Genomic DNA, 15,519 nt, shown 5'->3' on the forward strand with positions numbered 1-15,519 from the left:
AACTTCATGTTACTTAAAATCAACTTAAAATTTCTTAGCAAACCAGTGGGAGCAAATAATAGAAAAAGGTAATGGCCTATTTTTTAAACCGAATTAAAGAGAATAAATAACGTAATTCCTCCTTGATTGTATTTGACATTTTGAAACGCTCAGTGAGAAGTAATCGAACAATTTCGTAATTTACGAAACAAACAAAAAACAATTCTGTACAAGATGGAAGTATAGTCTGACCGCAAGATATCGAAGAAAAGAATTGCATTAGGTTCGGGATTCGGTGGCGGAATGCAAAGTACACATTATAAAACACTCGGAGATGAATTATAGGAAGGAAATTAGCGAAAAATGATGAATAAATGTAAACTATTAGCTGGAGGTGCTCATGACTCAATTTTTGGCTTCTTTCCTCGTTGAATTTTATTAATTTTTTTGTGCCTTTCACTTGGTTGATAAAGCCTTTTTCCTTCAGTCTCCACTGTTCTTCTTTTTCTATCATGCACAGCTTTTCTAATACGAAGCTCGTTTTTCGGCAAGAGCGGACGACGACCAAGTCAAAAAAGTGTTGTCGTTGAGGGGAACATCGACGAAGCAATCAATGGAATCGTCCGTAGAAGGAGCCGGTCCACCAATATTAATGGGTGGTGGCCCAGCACTGGTAACTGATGCTAAAAGATTAGCCGGGGATTGAACGACGCAACTTCGCTGCTTGGCCGCTGCTAGAGATGATTTGCGTGAACGGGCTTGAGAAACCCGTTGGCGAGCGGTAGGACGGCCATGTTGCAAAGTGCTCATCACCCGTCGACGGAAATGACGAAGTCGTCGAATCAATCCACGTAAACTGAGATTAATTGTCGGTCCTCCTGCCCGGCGACGTCGAGTAAGTACTCGATCAGGTGTGGGACTCTCCACGCCACTGGCTGTGCTTCTCAACGTCGGATAGAGTCGAGATGGTGAAGTCGCCGTCATGGAGGATCTGGTAGATGAAGCGTAAATAACACCAGAACGTAGACGGGCGGATACTAACGACTCGGCATTTTGGAGCTCGTAATACTCTCCCTGTGAGTAGAAATTTAACTTAAAAAAAATCAAACTAAATTGTAATTAAAATTGATTCAACCTGATGGCCGGTCTCTGGGTCTATGGCATCGCCAACACCACTAGCTGGAGTGTACCGCTCGAGAAAGATGGTGTCATCACAAATGCCTAAACTAGCAGCGCTGTAGGTACCCGTGTTACTCAATGCTCCGTAACTTCGCCCGACCATTGAAGCGGAACTTGGGCCGCACGAATAATCCGCACAGACAGTTCCGCCAGACTTTCGGCTCTTACGGCCCTTGTTTCGCTTGCCTCGGGCAACCAACGACAGGCAAGGGAAGCAGTGATTGTGTGCCACTTGGCACGAACAGCTGCATACTGATTTCGAATCTTCTAGATCGATGAGCGAACCGGCCAGACCAATGCCGCCGTGTTCTCGTGGGATTTGACCGGACAGAATCGATCCATTTGCAGTGATCACATCTCCTTCAAGACGGACAGCTCCTTGCGCCGCCTATGCAATCAACGATACAAGTAATTTAATTATGCCGTCTCTTTCTCCATTTCAAATAGCTGTCACAGTTTATTTACCTTGACAGCTGCAGCTTCGTCTCTTCGTTCGTCTTCCGTGTTCAGCGTAACAAGCCGAAGAACGAGGAGATTGAGGCAAGCGGCAACAATAGCCAATCCAAACAAAATGAAAATGAGAACAAAAGCCACGTATTCCGGCTTGTCCGTCAGGGCATTATCCTGTTGGAGAGCCACCATGTCGCCGAAACCAATCGTCGTTAGTGTCACAAAGCAGTAGTAAATCGAATCAAAGTAGGTCCATCCTTCGTATTTGGAAAAGGCCGCCGCTCCACCCGATATCGTAATCGTCGTGATTGCCTATACATTTTCAATATCAATTTTTTTCCTTAGGATTATTTAGCCAAAACACATTCTAAAATATTAGAAATCAATAGGCTTTCGCACAATCCTTTCAAGATCATTGGTTGCGTAGCTAGTATTATAGAAATCTCCGGGTGACATACCGTCACGACGAGGATTAGGTTGGTCTCCGACGCTTCGATGCTGTCGTATTTGAGGACGCGTTTGACGTTGCGTATGACGAAAGATGAGAAGTTATTGAGCCGTTCGCCGATGCTCTGGAACATGACTAAACCCAATGGAATGCCAACTAAAGCGTAGGCCATGGTGAACAATTTGCCGCCTATCGTGTGAGGCGTTGAATGTCCGTAACCTACAAAACATGTACAGTGTTTGTCAATTAGTATTCAACCAAAGTTCCAGTCGCTTGTGTAAAGCAATACCTATAGTCGTTAAGACTGTCGTGGCGTAATAGAAGGCACCGGCAAATTTCCATTGTTTGCCGGCGTAATGAGGAGCTCCTTTCAACACCATAACTTCCATCAGCCTATAATCTCGATCCACGATGCCATACCTTTCTTTAATCATGTTTTCCATTTCTGTGAAAAAGGGACCAGAAAAAATGTTAAAAGCTAAAATATTGTTTTACATTTTCGATCAGCCAAACAACGCATTCTGTTCTGTGAGCTGGATAAAAGAAACATGTCAACAGACACACAAATTCAGCGCGAGCGGGGGCTATTGTTAAATATTACAGGGAAAAGGTTTTTTCTCGACCTTTCTTTTTGTGCAAATACATCACAGACACACACACAGGAAAAAATTCCATCAGCTGGTTGATGCTTTGCATACAAGAGGACGGTTTCAGAATACATTTGACGAAATAAAACTCTTGGTAGATTGACGCGTTTTTTTGCAAGAGTTTCTGCTTCTCCATTTTAATACGTGTGTTTTAATTTAAATCTCTTGACAACGAATTCTACCAACTTGTGCATTAAAACACGATCTATTACGAGGTATTCGTGTAGAACGATTCCATTCCTCTAAGTTTATAATAGCAAGCGGCTTCTACCTGATGAGAAATAAACGAGTTTTTCTCGGAAACGGATGAAAACTCTTTTCTCGACTGAGCGTTAACAGAAAATAGGCAGAACGAAAGACATTCCCGCGGGATCTGTCGTCGGCAGACAAAAGTTTTTCGATTCGCTCTTTTCGACGGAATACAATCACATTGCTGTTACTTACACGCATCTATACGGTGAAATAACCACATTTGGCAATTAGGTTTAGGGGGGAAATGGAACTAGAAAGAGCTGACAAGTTGCATTGATCGATCATCTGCTGGTCGGCGCGTCCTTTCCCCTTTTACAGATTTCAATTTCACGGCGGGAGGGCATACATCCAAAGAGTTTACTCAGCGTTGCAATTCGTGCTATCCTTGTGTTTCTTTAGTGTTGTTCTACTGAACATCGATCCTGTTCTACACCCATCGCTAACGAGGCTAATGAACAACTTAGGCTCATGTAACAGAGGGGCACGAACTCGAAAGAAGTACTAGACCCAGCGAGACAAGGACCGAACTTAAAGAGTCCTTTTGTTTTAATGATTTCTATGCGAGATCAAAGCGACAGTTGAAGTAGAAAGATAAACAAAACACTGACAACATACCTCTAAGAACTTGTGCGTTTTTGGCTTCGTTGTCAGATTCCAGGGCGTCGAAGATGGCGGCGCCGATCAGCAGGTAGGTGAAGGTGCAGACGATTAGTGAAAGAGTACGAACGTTCTGCTTCTTCATCCTCACCGAGCTCAATGGCTCTGCCTCCTGTTAGATCATCCCCTCCGTTCACAGTCGATCGAACAAGTAATGCACATCCACATATAGAAGAGAGCGAGAAAGAGTGCGCACAAAAAGATGATGCGGGCGACTATTCTTTTCCTTTCAACCAATCTTCCGGATGGTAGAAGATCAATTTCTGATGAGGGTCGCACTCAGTAGCTCAATCCGGTTTCATGGTGCAAAAGAAACTTTTCTTCATCTCGCCGACATTCTCTTTTTCGCTTATGGCCGTTTTACTTATCCAACACAATACTCCTGGAAATAATATGATTTTAAAGAAATTAAGAATAACATTTTACAAATACTTTCAGACGCATCCTCACGTCGACCTTGATTAGCTCCATTTCGTTACATTTCACATACAACAAATGTAACAATAGAAAACAAAATAGAGGAATGAATCCCAGACGACCGAAAGGAGTGGGATCCAATCGATACGAGCGTTCTATTCTACACCACCATCACTACCACTCATAAAAATAGAAAACGTAGGAAAAGACATCGTTTCTACATAGAAGAGAGAATGAAGATAAACATCCGATAGTGCGAACAAACACAAAGGGCTGTCGGACCGATTTGATAGATCGAAACGGACTGCAAAGTGAAAGCTTTTCTCTTCTTTGCAATACACACAGACACACGTCGACACACAAGTCGTTTAACAGTAAACTATAATAATAGTTTGCGTGTCGTTTACTTTTGCCCTTTGTCAAATAGTAAAGAGCTGGCCTTTGTTTAGCTTGCTCTATGCGTCATACGTGGGTATCTATAGGTCAAGGAACACAACGAGGCAACTACTATATATAGAACAAATGTTATCACACTTACCCCAATACGAATGGTACCTAGAAAGTACGTCACAGACCGGTCTGGTCGATCGGCTATCCCTTCGACGACTGGTGGATTCTACCGTAGGGATGCTTGAACACCACCACTGCCCGCGTGGCAAAAAAAAAAAAACGCCCAGTCAGCTGGGAGGAGAGGGTCACCCAAGTGTGTACATTTCTTTCTGGAAGGTGAAGACGAGAAAAGGGAGTTGAATCAGCTCATATCAGGAAAATGCCGCCAAGAATACTAAAAAAGGTGGCGCAAATGCTTGGAGAAGCCAGTTGGACGGATAACGCGATGCTTGAGGGAAAAGGGGCAGAATAGGCAACGGGTAATCAGCTCTCGTCTGGACAATATACTGGAAGAAGAAGGGAGGAGGCTGTGCGTAGAGACGCAAGAAAAAAAGAGCGAGACCCCACAGCGGAGCAAAAGCGGAAAGAGGACTCGACTGACTGTGCTGCTGCACGATCAATGAAACCTGCCGCCTTCTTTTGATCTAGCGCAAGCGCTCTTTCACTTTGCCCATCCATATCTATCGGGCTCTTATTCGCTATCTTTTCTCACAATCCGCCTCGTCTACTTATTCCGGATGTATAGCAAAGGCGCCTTTTTTCTACAAAATAATGGAACACAAAAGAATGATATTATGAAAGTACCGAGTTCTTCGACCCGCTGGCTAGTGGAAAACTGATAAACTAAATTTCAAATTCAACTAGTGCGATTACCTTATTCGAGGGGGTTCACCTACGCCCTGAGTCCATGAGCAAGAATGGAAATCCACAAATTCCAGCGCTTTAAACTGGAACGTCATGACCGCCATTGCATGGTTACAGGCTATTACCATTAAATGAAGGATCATTGGTATAAATATTTGACTTGAAAAATGGAACGGCCGACATATAACCGACCGTCATGTTTGCACGATCGATCGTCATTGCCGCCCACTGTGTCACGGTGGCTGCAGAACCTGGAAAGGACAACATAAAAAAAAGTAGAACAACGACCACTAACAATACCAACATAGTACATTAAGACACGAAAGAAAAATAAAAGAAAAACAAGAGAAAAAATAATAATAATAAAGAAATCGGGGGGGAAAAAAATGCTGGGATAATGCAGCAACGGTGATCAGATTACCGGATATTTACTCCATCCGCCCCCTCACTAACTAGTCACGCCGGCAAGTTGTTGTCGTACTGTTTCTCTCTCCATACACTTGTATTTTATCGATTGACTAAAAGAAGTCTTTCGATAGCAAACGAAAACTCTTTCTACGCATCTTTAAGAAAGGCTACGTCCGTGTTTTTCCCTATACAAAAACATTTGGAATGAGTAGCTTTTAAAGAAAGAAAAGAAAACTTTGCGAGCATTACCACCGTAGCCAGTTTCTGTTTGTGTGTCGAGTTGGTGGGCAAGTTCCCAAGAGGAAATGCCACGCGCGCTGTACACTAACTTTGTTTCATTGAAATACTGGAAGTCATACATGGCAGTGTGCTGAAATGGCTCCGCTTTTGACTTGATGGAAGGATAATCCGAAATAGCTCAACGCCCTCCAACTTTGATGTGAGTGTAGTGAGTTTCGGTATGTTTAAGTGTTGTTATGCTTGGGAAATAAGTCAACTCCACAGCTCACACGAAAACCGTAACTTCTTTCTTCTTTTCTCTTGCACAAAAAAAAAAAAAAAATTAAAAATGGAGATAAGTTTAAATAATAAGGGCCATCACCCAGAATGAGAGTAGCATGCTTACCAAGCTGAATGTCAATAGAACCTCATTTCCATAAAAACCTCATTACCCCCGCTTTTGGCTGACTCCCGTAGAGACAACGGAAACCAGCCACTTTGTGATATCGCTTCCAACTCTCTCGTGAAAACAAAACAGAGTTAGGAGTCAAGACAGTGGAGCTTGTCCATAATTCAGCCTGCAAAAGACATTGAGGATGATGTCGCCATACATACAGGAATCAAAGAGATTCTTTGTACATTAAAACTCTCCAAATGCGGAGCCAGGATCGATTGTTTTTCTTCTCTTGATGGGCCACCATAAATAACTGTTCTCTTCTTCAGCAGAGAAGGGATGAATGTAGGGCATCTCGATGACAACGCTATTCGTCCTTGCGTACAAACAATCGCTGGTTACGTCACCTCAGGAAGACGAGGGAAATGGATCTAAGGAAAGACAAAAAAAAAAAAAAAAATTAAACAGGTAATGGAATAAAACAAAAGTAAATGAAAACAATCACAAAAAGAGAAAGAAAAAAGTTAACTTTACCATCGATATATAATCCACTTGGGAAAAATGAAAAGGATTGATCGTCCTCATTTTGCTCCCATTTACTTGGCAGAGGACTCGGATGCTTTTTCCGAGTGACGTTCAACGAAAATAATGCTAATAAAAAATAAAAATAATAGAAACATTTCATCCTCAAAAACTTTGCGACGAGTAAAAGGCAAAAAGAAAGAAGCGAGAAAAAAGATACTACTATTGACACAACAGCGGCGACCTCGTTTTCAAGAGTCACCACCAACACCAACACCCACACTCCCACGTATCGATCGGGAAAACATCAGGGAAATTCGGCAAACCGCAGATGAATAATCCAGGCAACAATTAGGGAATGAGCCGACTTTTGACGGAAAAGATCGATATTCAGCCCTCTCGACCCGTTTTGACATTAAAAACCTAATGGGGAAAAGAGAATAAAAAGTAAATGAAATAAATCAAAAATAACGTAACAAATCAATAAAATAAAAATAAATAATAGTAATTGGCAAAAAGAAAAGGGATACCGGTTGGAATAGTTTTCTACTGAACATTTTCTCCCATTTCGTATCATAGTAAATGTGTTCGCTTTTTTTTTTTTTATTGTTTTGTTTCTTAATTTTTTTTGTGTTTTGTTCTCAATACATGTCTATAATTATTATGACATAAGAGATGGGGGCGAATAAAAAGGGATGGACGAGATAATCCATCCCGCAAGAGGCGGATCTTCCCAAACGAACATGACACACACATACAGTAAAGAAAATGGGAAAAACCAACAAACAAAAACCCAACGGTTTAGAACTCGGCAAATAGACACAGGAAACAAGATCAAGGGAATGGAAGGGGTAAAAAAGAGGAAGGAGAACTCATATGGTTTATCGTCACTGGCGTGCGATCCTTCGATCGCCATGGAAAAAAAAAGTTATTTAAAGGGTCGATAGTGAAGGACCAGATCTGCTGAGGATTTCCAGATAAAGTGGCGCACAGTGCGCAAATCCATCCCAGGTTCAAGGATCTAAATAAATAAAAATAAAATAAAAATGAGCGTATCCTAAGCACAGCTTAGAAGTTCGTAAGCGATTAAAGTCTTTACCTGATCGTTGCACAAGAGCTCAACTTTATCCTCGGCAATTGAACTAGTCTCTTGGCGGTCGGCGGTCGCCATTGAAGCGGCCGATGAAACTGCCGATCCGGGTAAACCTTTTTCACCACTGGGTGTGGCGGCTGATCCAGCGCTAAGCGAATTAGCACCGGGGGAAGGCCCAGTAGGTGTTGCTGCCGATCCTGCCGGTGTAGAAGCCCCCACACCACCATTGACGCCACTCAATGTACCAAACGAATTCGTATCGAGGACGCCTAATACTTTTTCGTAGACGTGTTCAATCACTTTACGAATCTGGATAAAGTCATTAGCAATCAACCGATCCCTGAAATGAAAAATAAGGCGAAAAAACCAATGAACAATGATTTCCTGAATATCAAATTACAGGGCAACGATACTTTTTCACGCATTTGATGCCAGACGCTGGATGTGGCAGCAGATAGAAAGGAACTTTAATCAGTTTGGGCAGATTGCGATTGACGACAATATCGGCTACCCAGGTAGGCACTGTCTCTGTTAATAACGTGCCTTCTGTATCACCGCCTGCATCACGGCACAGTAACCTATAGAGCGTCCGCCCGCCTACCTCACTGCAACAAGAGACATATACATTTTAAGTTTAATAGTATTGATCTTCTTTTCCTTTACAATCTATCCAACCATACCTAAATATCACAGGTGTATGAGGGGCTACAGAAAAGTATTCATTGCCCGGCCGATGAATTGCACCGTTCGATATGGCCGGCGTATGTGAAGCTCCCCCACTGGCACTACCTTCTGGTCCATCGACGTTAGCCTCATCTCCCAACTGGAATGGTCTAGGCCAGTGCTCCAAAAGTGCTTGAAGCAACAACTGCCCGTAGTTGACTTTGGTTTCCTCACTCTCTTCGAGTGCTAGGCCTACTTCTCTAGCTGAAACCCAAGCAGAGAAGCAATCATTCTCATCCTGGGCTAAGTGAATTGTTAACATCTAGGCGAATAAAGGAAGATTTAAATTATGTGAAAACGATATTATGCTTAAAGGTACTCACTCCAGTTTTGAGATCGACATTGAACCAGTTCGGAACATACACGGTTTTATTTCTCCTTTTGACTTCTTCATCCAAATCGACCTGACCGAGGTCGCTGACTTTGGCCGCCTTAAGAACGTCATAAACAGCCACATTACTCTCAGAATCTTTTGTGAGAACAGTGCGCTTGTCATTCAGGATTCGATAGTGGCGGATGGACGCCCCACCCCTGATCGTCAGATCAGGAGAAACAGTGTTGATGCTTCTGACTGGATCCGTCGCTAATGCTTCCGACATCATTAAATGCCGGTCATTAAGAGGCTAAAATGTAATAACGATAAAATCATAACCTTAAATTGTTATAGGTAGTAATATGACGAAGGATGCCTTACGTAACGCTTAATTGAAGATTCTTCAGTGGCTACCCAAACATGTTCCATGTCAGGCGTCAGACACAGACGCAGTACCGGAGCTGATGCTTCGCACAACAATGTCCGCTGCTCTGGATTTCTCAGGTCTGTGATCCATACCCTCCTATCCCGTCCGGAGGATAAGACTGTGTTGAACGCTTCATTTGTCTGACGAAAAGTTCAATAATTTCGATTGGTTTTCTATTACTTAACCGCCGTTGTTCGTATTACCTGAAGCGTCCAAACACCTTCATCATGTATTCTCATAGTGGATATGCATCTTTGCTGACCAAGTGACCAAAGTCGTACTGTTCCATCAGAGCTCGCTGAGAGACACTGTGTGCCATCGGTGTTGACTACTATACACTTGACATTGTCCGTATGTCCTAAAAATTTAAATATTCAATTAACTAGAAACTAGGTAGTACGAATGCCGGGAATTACCTTTCAATTTCATTTGTTTGTTGCAGGTTCGTGGATCCCAAACTCTAAGAGTTCTCTCTGTTGATCCACTTATAATCACAGTACCACTTGGATTCATTCCTAAGCTGTATATGGAATTTTTATTTCCAGTCAAAGAAGAAGCTATGTAATATTAAATAAAATTATAGTTTATGTTCCAGTTCAATAGTTGTGTTTCATATGAAATACTTGTAACAGTATTGTTGGAGGCTGTTAGGGCAGTCAATGTGTTGACATCCCAAAGGAAGATTGCCCTGTCAAAGCCTGCTGAGGCAACTTGTTCCTTATCTTTGGCATAAGCCAGAACTTTGACATAGTCTTTATGGGTTCTCAATGTGGACATGCAAAAACCTTTGTGGGCATTCCAGACTTTGACAGTCATGTCTGAGCTGGCTGAAATCACTGAAGGTAAAATGGTTAATCTACCATTAGTGGGTTAAGAAATTCCTTGCAAATACTTACAATATTTTCCACCACAGCATAAGACAACATCATTCACCCAATCTGTGTGATGTTCCATAGATTGCCAATAGAAATCTTTTGAACTCTTGTTAGGATGGCAATTCCATATTCGAACAATACTGTCCCGCCCAGCAGTGTACAGCCGGTTCATCTGTGGGTCATACTGCAAGGAATTCACTCCTGACCGATTGTAGCGTTCACTTTCATCGCGAATAACAAATGAAACCTACATTCAATCAAACCATATGGATCACACTTTGCCGGCCACTTATCAAACTCAAGACCGCGAGCGGTTAAATCACCAACCTGTACTTTTTTTCGATTTGTGTGTGTCACGTTCGATTTATTGAACGCCATGGCCACGTTGAAATTCACTAGATCGCTAGCAATCCAGTTTAATATGGATTTGTAGCAACATGAAATGGATTTTTCGATAGAAAAATTTTAACTTAAGACTCCATTGACAGGTAAGGGAAGGTGTAGGAGACTGGTCTGCAAATAACTGGTGAACTATCAACATCCACTATTGCCTGATTTGGTACAGTTGCACCAAGTTCTTCTTTGTCCTCCTCGTTCTTCTTCCAATTTCGATCTCTGACTTCAATAATTGCCAAACAAATTAGCCAAACTGCCAAACCCAATACGTTCGTTTGATGGGAGATTTATAAATCATGTTATACTAGCTCATAGAAATAACCATATTTGCTACTAATTTGAAAACAGATTTTCAAGTCTAAGTGAGTATGTATTGAGACTGTCTTTACCTCAGACACACTAAACTTTTTTTTTGTCTTACATTACAATTAACATTACTACACAACATAGAGAAAAACAAAACAACGAATCAAAGGAGAATCAGGTGCACGAAGAAACTTGCTACACATTATGCTACTGTTTCTTTTTTGGGTGTTCAGACCCATCAACGATCGGTTCACTGGTAACTTCGCTGCGTGGCGATCTCGGAACAAGCCGTGGCAAGATGAGTGGTGCGACGAACCGCCAGCCAAGGAAGAAAACAAAGCCCATGTAGTAGAGCGATCCGTATATGGACCAAAAGTCGGAGAAGAAGGTAAACGGTGCAAGGCAGTAACCCATAAAGCAAAACACATATAGTTTTCCTACAACCCACCGTACGGGCGCCAATGTAGGATTATTGAACACTCTATGGATGGCAGGGTTCTTAGCCACCAGCAATTCCATCTAAATGATAAACCATTCAGCCAATTAAATATCAAATTAAACTTTTTAATGGTTAAATAACTTACATCTTTTTCAAAGAGCATGACTATGAGCTCCATGAAGAAACACACATAGTAGCCAAAATGCAATCCGTGCCACGCCGCTAAGAAGAAAAGTGCGATGGCTTGAGATAAAGATCTATTGCCAAGAAATCGCAAGCGCTTGTAAATGTACCTAAACGAAGAACATATAAAAAATCAAACTCTAATCCATGTATGGCAAGTATATCAAGTGAGGTTTATACTCGGCAACCCATGCGTTGGTGTTTATGTTGAACGACTGAATCAAATGTCCAAACCGTGTTGCGTTCTCAAAAACGCGGAGTTTTACATTAGCACATCCATTCCACAAGTGTTTGCCTTTATCATCTTTACCGTTGTAAGTCAATCCTACATAGGAAAGCAATGGGAGAGAACAATAAATATAAGTAAAATTCTTGAGGCGTATATATAAGTATCCATACCACTCATTGTGCAAACACCTTCCGTTAGAAGCCAACAAGAGATATATTTGTAAAGGCTGATTTTAGCCCACAGCCCAACTAAGATGACGCGTATAATGAACGTGTGCTCATAGAAGCTCTCACTGGTAATTACGGAGTCTGAGATAAAGTTGCTTGCTACTTGGTATAATGCCAAATAGAAGAAGCCCAAGGCGGCGCGAATTAGGCCAGGACGAATGCACTGCATAATATCACCGCTTTCCTGAAAAAGATAAGTCAGGTTGTCAACTCCTATTTTTCCTCAATCTTATTAGCCTATGCACCTTATCATAAACATTATTGGCAAAGTCAATATATCGTTTCATGGAAAACTGAGGTCCAACTAGAAATCCTCCTGGAAAATATACATGACCACACATCTCCAAAAACGTTGGAGTTTGCACCAAAGCCATTTTTTTCTGATGAGCATTTAACTGATCGGGTTTTTTACGGCCGTCGTAATAGTCCAAGCAGAGGCCTATCAGACGCAAAGTCAGGACACAGTGTGGCATACTCCATTTAATATCGTAAGTATCAGTGCCAGTTTGGTAGTATCCTACATAATCCAGATTGAGGTTATTGTTAAACTGTCTTTTAACAAGATTTGTTACCAAGTAGAAGATAGGTCATGTGAAATGTGAAAGAAAGGGCAACACACATTTTTGTCCCAGACAAGATTTTGATGAGTAAGTACTGCACAAGTACACATCCAAATGAGTGACCAATGTCCCATCCTGAAGAAAATTCAAATACAGTTGATTTGTTCAATAAATGCTGAAACTTTATTTATTTTTATATAGCTAATGACTTAAAATTTTGGATTACACCACATTATACTGAAGTTAAGAAGTGATATTGTGCCTTAAGCCCAAAAAGGACAACACTTGACTTACCAAAATTGAAGAATCCAATAGAGAATCCAGTGATGGTAAAGAAAACATGTTTTACAATGGCAGATTTGTGCCGGAGGTAGAAGCAGTTGAAGAGAGCAATTGGGTATCCTATCAGGAAACAACAAGAACATAAAGCTTTTCTTTTCTCCAGACTTTATCTCAATTTAATACAACCTATAAGTATTGAAATCAATAATCTAAGGGCCTGTTCGGGTGCACCGATCGCTTGAGCAATGGAAAACAAAATTCCATTTTGGATTGAAGTGCTGTCCATTATTTGATTTGTCCTAGTATATTGGTTTACTTTATTAACAGGTTAGAAATAAAGCTACCATGATAGAAAAAATACCCAATCCGTTAATGATTAGGGAATTTCACGCTTCACGTAAATACGAAATACGATGGCTTCTTGAGATAGAATAACCAGTTATGTTTGTCTGCAACCGTACCCGACTACCCGCGTGCAACGGATGATTCGGCCAAGGGAGCCAAACGTTCTTCAGTTTTTAAAATAAAATCGTTTAAACCTAATGCTAATACCTTTATTTTTTTCGATGAACTAGAAACCATTATTTTGATTTTCAAGTGTCATTTGGATTAGAAAATGATAACCATTTAATTGCTTTTAAACTCTCACGCGGTTATTGACGTTTCTTGCTGTTTAGCCTTTTCCCTACCATTCCCTATCGCCATCCCCACTACACGAGGGCCTTTTCTTTTGGCCAACGTTGAAAGCATTAACGAAATAAGTCTTTTACACAATCGAATTCATTAGGTAAAAGAATTCATCATGGCACAGAGTAAGTTGAACGATTTAGCCGGTCGGTTCTCCAATGGTCCGAAAGGACTTGGAACGGGATTGAAGTTATTGGCTTTGGCCGGAGCCGCAGCTTATGGAGTCAGTCAGTCTATGTACACCGGTAAGATATTACATCATCAAAATTGTTTTCAAAACTAAAAACTGAATCTAACTTGTTTATTGCATATTCAGTGGAAGGTGGTCACCGTGCAATCATCTTCAGTAGGATTGGTGGAGTTAAAGATGATACATACCCTGAAGGACTACACCTTAGACTACCTTGGTTTCAATATCCAATTATCTATGACATCAGGTATGTTTCAAGATATCTTGATAATTTCTTGCCAACTTTGTTCTAAATGTTGAGCGCATTAGATCACGACCAAGGAAAATTTCCTCCCCTACTGGCTCAAAAGATTTGCAGATGGTAAACATCACATTACGAGTTCTTTCAAGACCAGATGCTGCCTTGCTCCCTGATGTTTACAGGTTTCTATTATTTGTTAGAATTCTTATAACCTTACCTTCACTTCAAATTTTATTATGTTTAGGAATTTAGGGTTAGATTATGATGAAAAAGTTCTGCCTTCTATCTGCAATGAAGTTCTTAAAAGTGTTGTAGCCAAGTTCAATGCTTCCCAGTTAATTACGCAGCGTCAACAGGTTTCTTTGCTTGTTCGCCGTGAGTTAACAGAGCGGGCTCGAGATTTCAACATTATACTGGATGACGTTTCCATCACAGAGTTAAGCTTTAGCAAGGAATACGCTGCCGCCGTCGAATCCAAACAGGTATCTTTAGAATTTTTTCACACATGAAAGAACACAAAACCTGTAAACTCCCAACGATTTTTCTTAGATTGCCCAACAAGATGCCCAGCGTGCAGCATTTTTCGTCGAGAAAGCCTATCAAGAGCGACAACAGAAAATTGTTCAAGCCGAGGGTGAAGCCGAGGCTGGCAAAATGATATCCTTTTAAGAAAATGAATTCTAGGCCGTTTTCGTATTCAATCCTCAATGAAGAAACAAGGCTTGAATGAATTGTCTGAATCTTGGTGGCTCTTGCCTAAGAAGGTGGAAGGTCATTGTAAAGGCGGACATAGATTAGAAAAAATATTAGAAGCTACGTCTTCTAAGGCACTAAGGATTGTTGCCATGAATGTTCTGAAGTTATTGAACTTTCATGCTTCCATTGCCGACATCAGTTCTATATTTCTTGAATCCATGATATGCGATTTAGTAATCAGAGAGGAATGTTACGTAATTAGGCCCATAAGTTAACACAATTAAGATTTTTCTTTTCTAATCCTTAACTCGATGTTTACATGGGAGTAGCCATAGGTATTAATCCAGGTTATTTGAAGCTGCGCAAGATCCGTGCTGCACAAAACATCGCCCGAACGGTAAATAGATGGAAATTTGCTTTTAATTACTAAGTGGTTGTTAATCTGTTGAATTTTTAACAATTTCAGATTGCAGCATCCCAAAATCGAGTATATCTGAATGCTGATTCGCTCATGATCAACGTGAGTGACGTTTCCTTTGACGAGCGAATTGCGACCGTTGGACTCAAGAAAGACAAAAAGTGAAAATAGTCAAGATAAATACTTGGAAGTGGTTTCTTAACGTCTAAACGTCGCTGTTTCTGGTACATACAAATGTGGTCGGCATAGTTCCCAAGTAGTTTTGTTGGATGTTGTTGATGTGAGCTCACCGTTGAAGTAATTTTCTTGCATCTTTTCCGCGAGGGCTACGATGAAATTACATTAACATTACGTACATCCAAATTTGTATCGTATCTCAAATACAATAGATTTTTTTTTCGAAATTGA

At 41.1% G+C, this 15,519-nt stretch overlaps 3 protein-coding genes across 8 annotated transcripts; 1 reads left to right on the forward strand and 2 right to left on the reverse strand.

Moving 5' to 3' along the window:
• Positions 1-112: 112 nt before the first annotated feature.
• LOC116929379 (WD repeat-containing protein 48) lies at positions 113-10,794 on the reverse strand. Of its 6 annotated transcripts, none has more exons than XM_032936579.2 (17): positions 10,585-10,794; positions 10,279-10,504; positions 10,006-10,218; positions 9,799-9,939; positions 9,586-9,740; positions 9,337-9,522; positions 8,966-9,265; positions 8,600-8,904; positions 8,333-8,524; positions 7,926-8,259; positions 7,357-7,847; positions 6,839-7,249; positions 6,550-6,735; positions 6,317-6,488; positions 5,941-6,230; positions 5,705-5,876; positions 5,293-5,534 (listed from the first exon to the last, which is right to left on the reverse strand). In XM_032936579.2, exons 1-11 carry the CDS (start codon positions 10,633-10,635, stop codon positions 7,755-7,757), a joined length of 2,196 nt encoding a protein of 731 aa, XP_032792470.1. In that variant the 5' UTR covers positions 10,636-10,794; the 3' UTR covers positions 5,293-5,534; positions 5,705-5,876; positions 5,941-6,230; positions 6,317-6,488; positions 6,550-6,735; positions 6,839-7,249; positions 7,357-7,754. The 6 variants fall into 6 exon arrangements, with proteins under 6 accessions (XP_032792472.1, XP_032792470.1, XP_045034411.1 ...); XM_045178476.1 differs by having other exon boundaries at positions 6,839-6,955; positions 7,050-7,847; XM_045178478.1 differs by having other exon boundaries at positions 5,293-5,401; positions 5,476-5,534; positions 6,839-7,847.
• Positions 10,795-11,002: 208 nt separating this feature from the next.
• LOC116929380 (lysophospholipid acyltransferase 5) lies at positions 11,003-13,398 on the reverse strand. Its single transcript, XM_032936580.2, has 9 exons — positions 13,241-13,398; positions 13,066-13,178; positions 12,892-12,999; positions 12,610-12,732; positions 12,283-12,554; positions 11,981-12,221; positions 11,762-11,906; positions 11,544-11,691; positions 11,003-11,478 (listed from the first exon to the last, which is right to left on the reverse strand). The coding sequence occupies exons 2-9, from the start codon at positions 13,163-13,165 to the stop codon at positions 11,167-11,169; spliced, it is 1,449 nt and encodes a 482-aa protein (XP_032792471.2). The 5' UTR covers positions 13,166-13,178; positions 13,241-13,398; the 3' UTR covers positions 11,003-11,166.
• A 161-nt stretch (positions 13,399-13,559) lies between these two features.
• On the forward strand, positions 13,560-15,515 carry LOC116929384 (prohibitin-2). Its single transcript, XM_032936584.2, has 7 exons — positions 13,560-13,811; positions 13,883-14,003; positions 14,066-14,179; positions 14,242-14,479; positions 14,547-14,654; positions 15,013-15,090; positions 15,160-15,515. The coding sequence occupies exons 1-7, from the start codon at positions 13,682-13,684 to the stop codon at positions 15,274-15,276; spliced, it is 906 nt and encodes a 301-aa protein (XP_032792475.1). The 5' UTR covers positions 13,560-13,681; the 3' UTR covers positions 15,277-15,515.
• The last annotated feature ends 4 nt before the right edge of the window (positions 15,516-15,519 follow it).

The sequence above is a fragment of the Daphnia magna genome, linkage group LG8 (genome assembly GCF_020631705.1).
Source record: "Daphnia magna isolate NIES linkage group LG8, ASM2063170v1.1, whole genome shotgun sequence".
Classification (NCBI taxonomy): Eukaryota; Metazoa; Arthropoda; class Branchiopoda; order Diplostraca; family Daphniidae; genus Daphnia; species Daphnia magna.

Bases quoted from the DNA above. Each gene is read 5' to 3' on its own strand.
- LOC116929384 (XM_032936584.2), top strand. From the start codon at position 13,682: ATGGCACAGAGTAAGTTGAACGATTTAGCCGGTCGGTTCTCCAATGGT. The intron at 13,812-13,882 runs GTAAGATATTAC...TTGCATATTCAG, and splicing joins CAGTCAGTCTATGTACACCG to TGGAAGGTGGTCACCGTGCA. The intron at 14,655-15,012 runs ATATCCTTTTAA...CTCGATGTTTAC, and splicing joins AAGCCGAGGCTGGCAAAATG to ATGGGAGTAGCCATAGGTAT.
- LOC116929379 (XM_032936579.2), bottom strand. From the start codon at position 10,635: ATGGCGTTCAATAAATCGAACGTGACACACACAAATCGAAAAAAAGTA. The intron at 9,940-10,005 runs GTATTTCATATG...AATATTACATAG, and splicing joins CTCCAACAATACTGTTACAA to CTTCTTCTTTGACTGGAAAT. The intron at 7,848-7,925 runs GTAAAGACTTTA...TTATTTATTTAG, and splicing joins AGCTCTTGTGCAACGATCAG to ATCCTTGAACCTGGGATGGA.
- LOC116929380 (XM_032936580.2), bottom strand. From the start codon at position 13,165: ATGGACAGCACTTCAATCCAAAATGGAATTTTGTTTTCCATTGCTCAA. The intron at 11,907-11,980 runs GTATGGATACTT...TTTCCTATGTAG, and splicing joins AGGTGTTTGCACAATGAGTG to GATTGACTTACAACGGTAAA. The intron at 11,692-11,761 runs GTATAAACCTCA...TTCTTCGTTTAG, and splicing joins ACCAACGCATGGGTTGCCGA to GTACATTTACAAGCGCTTGC.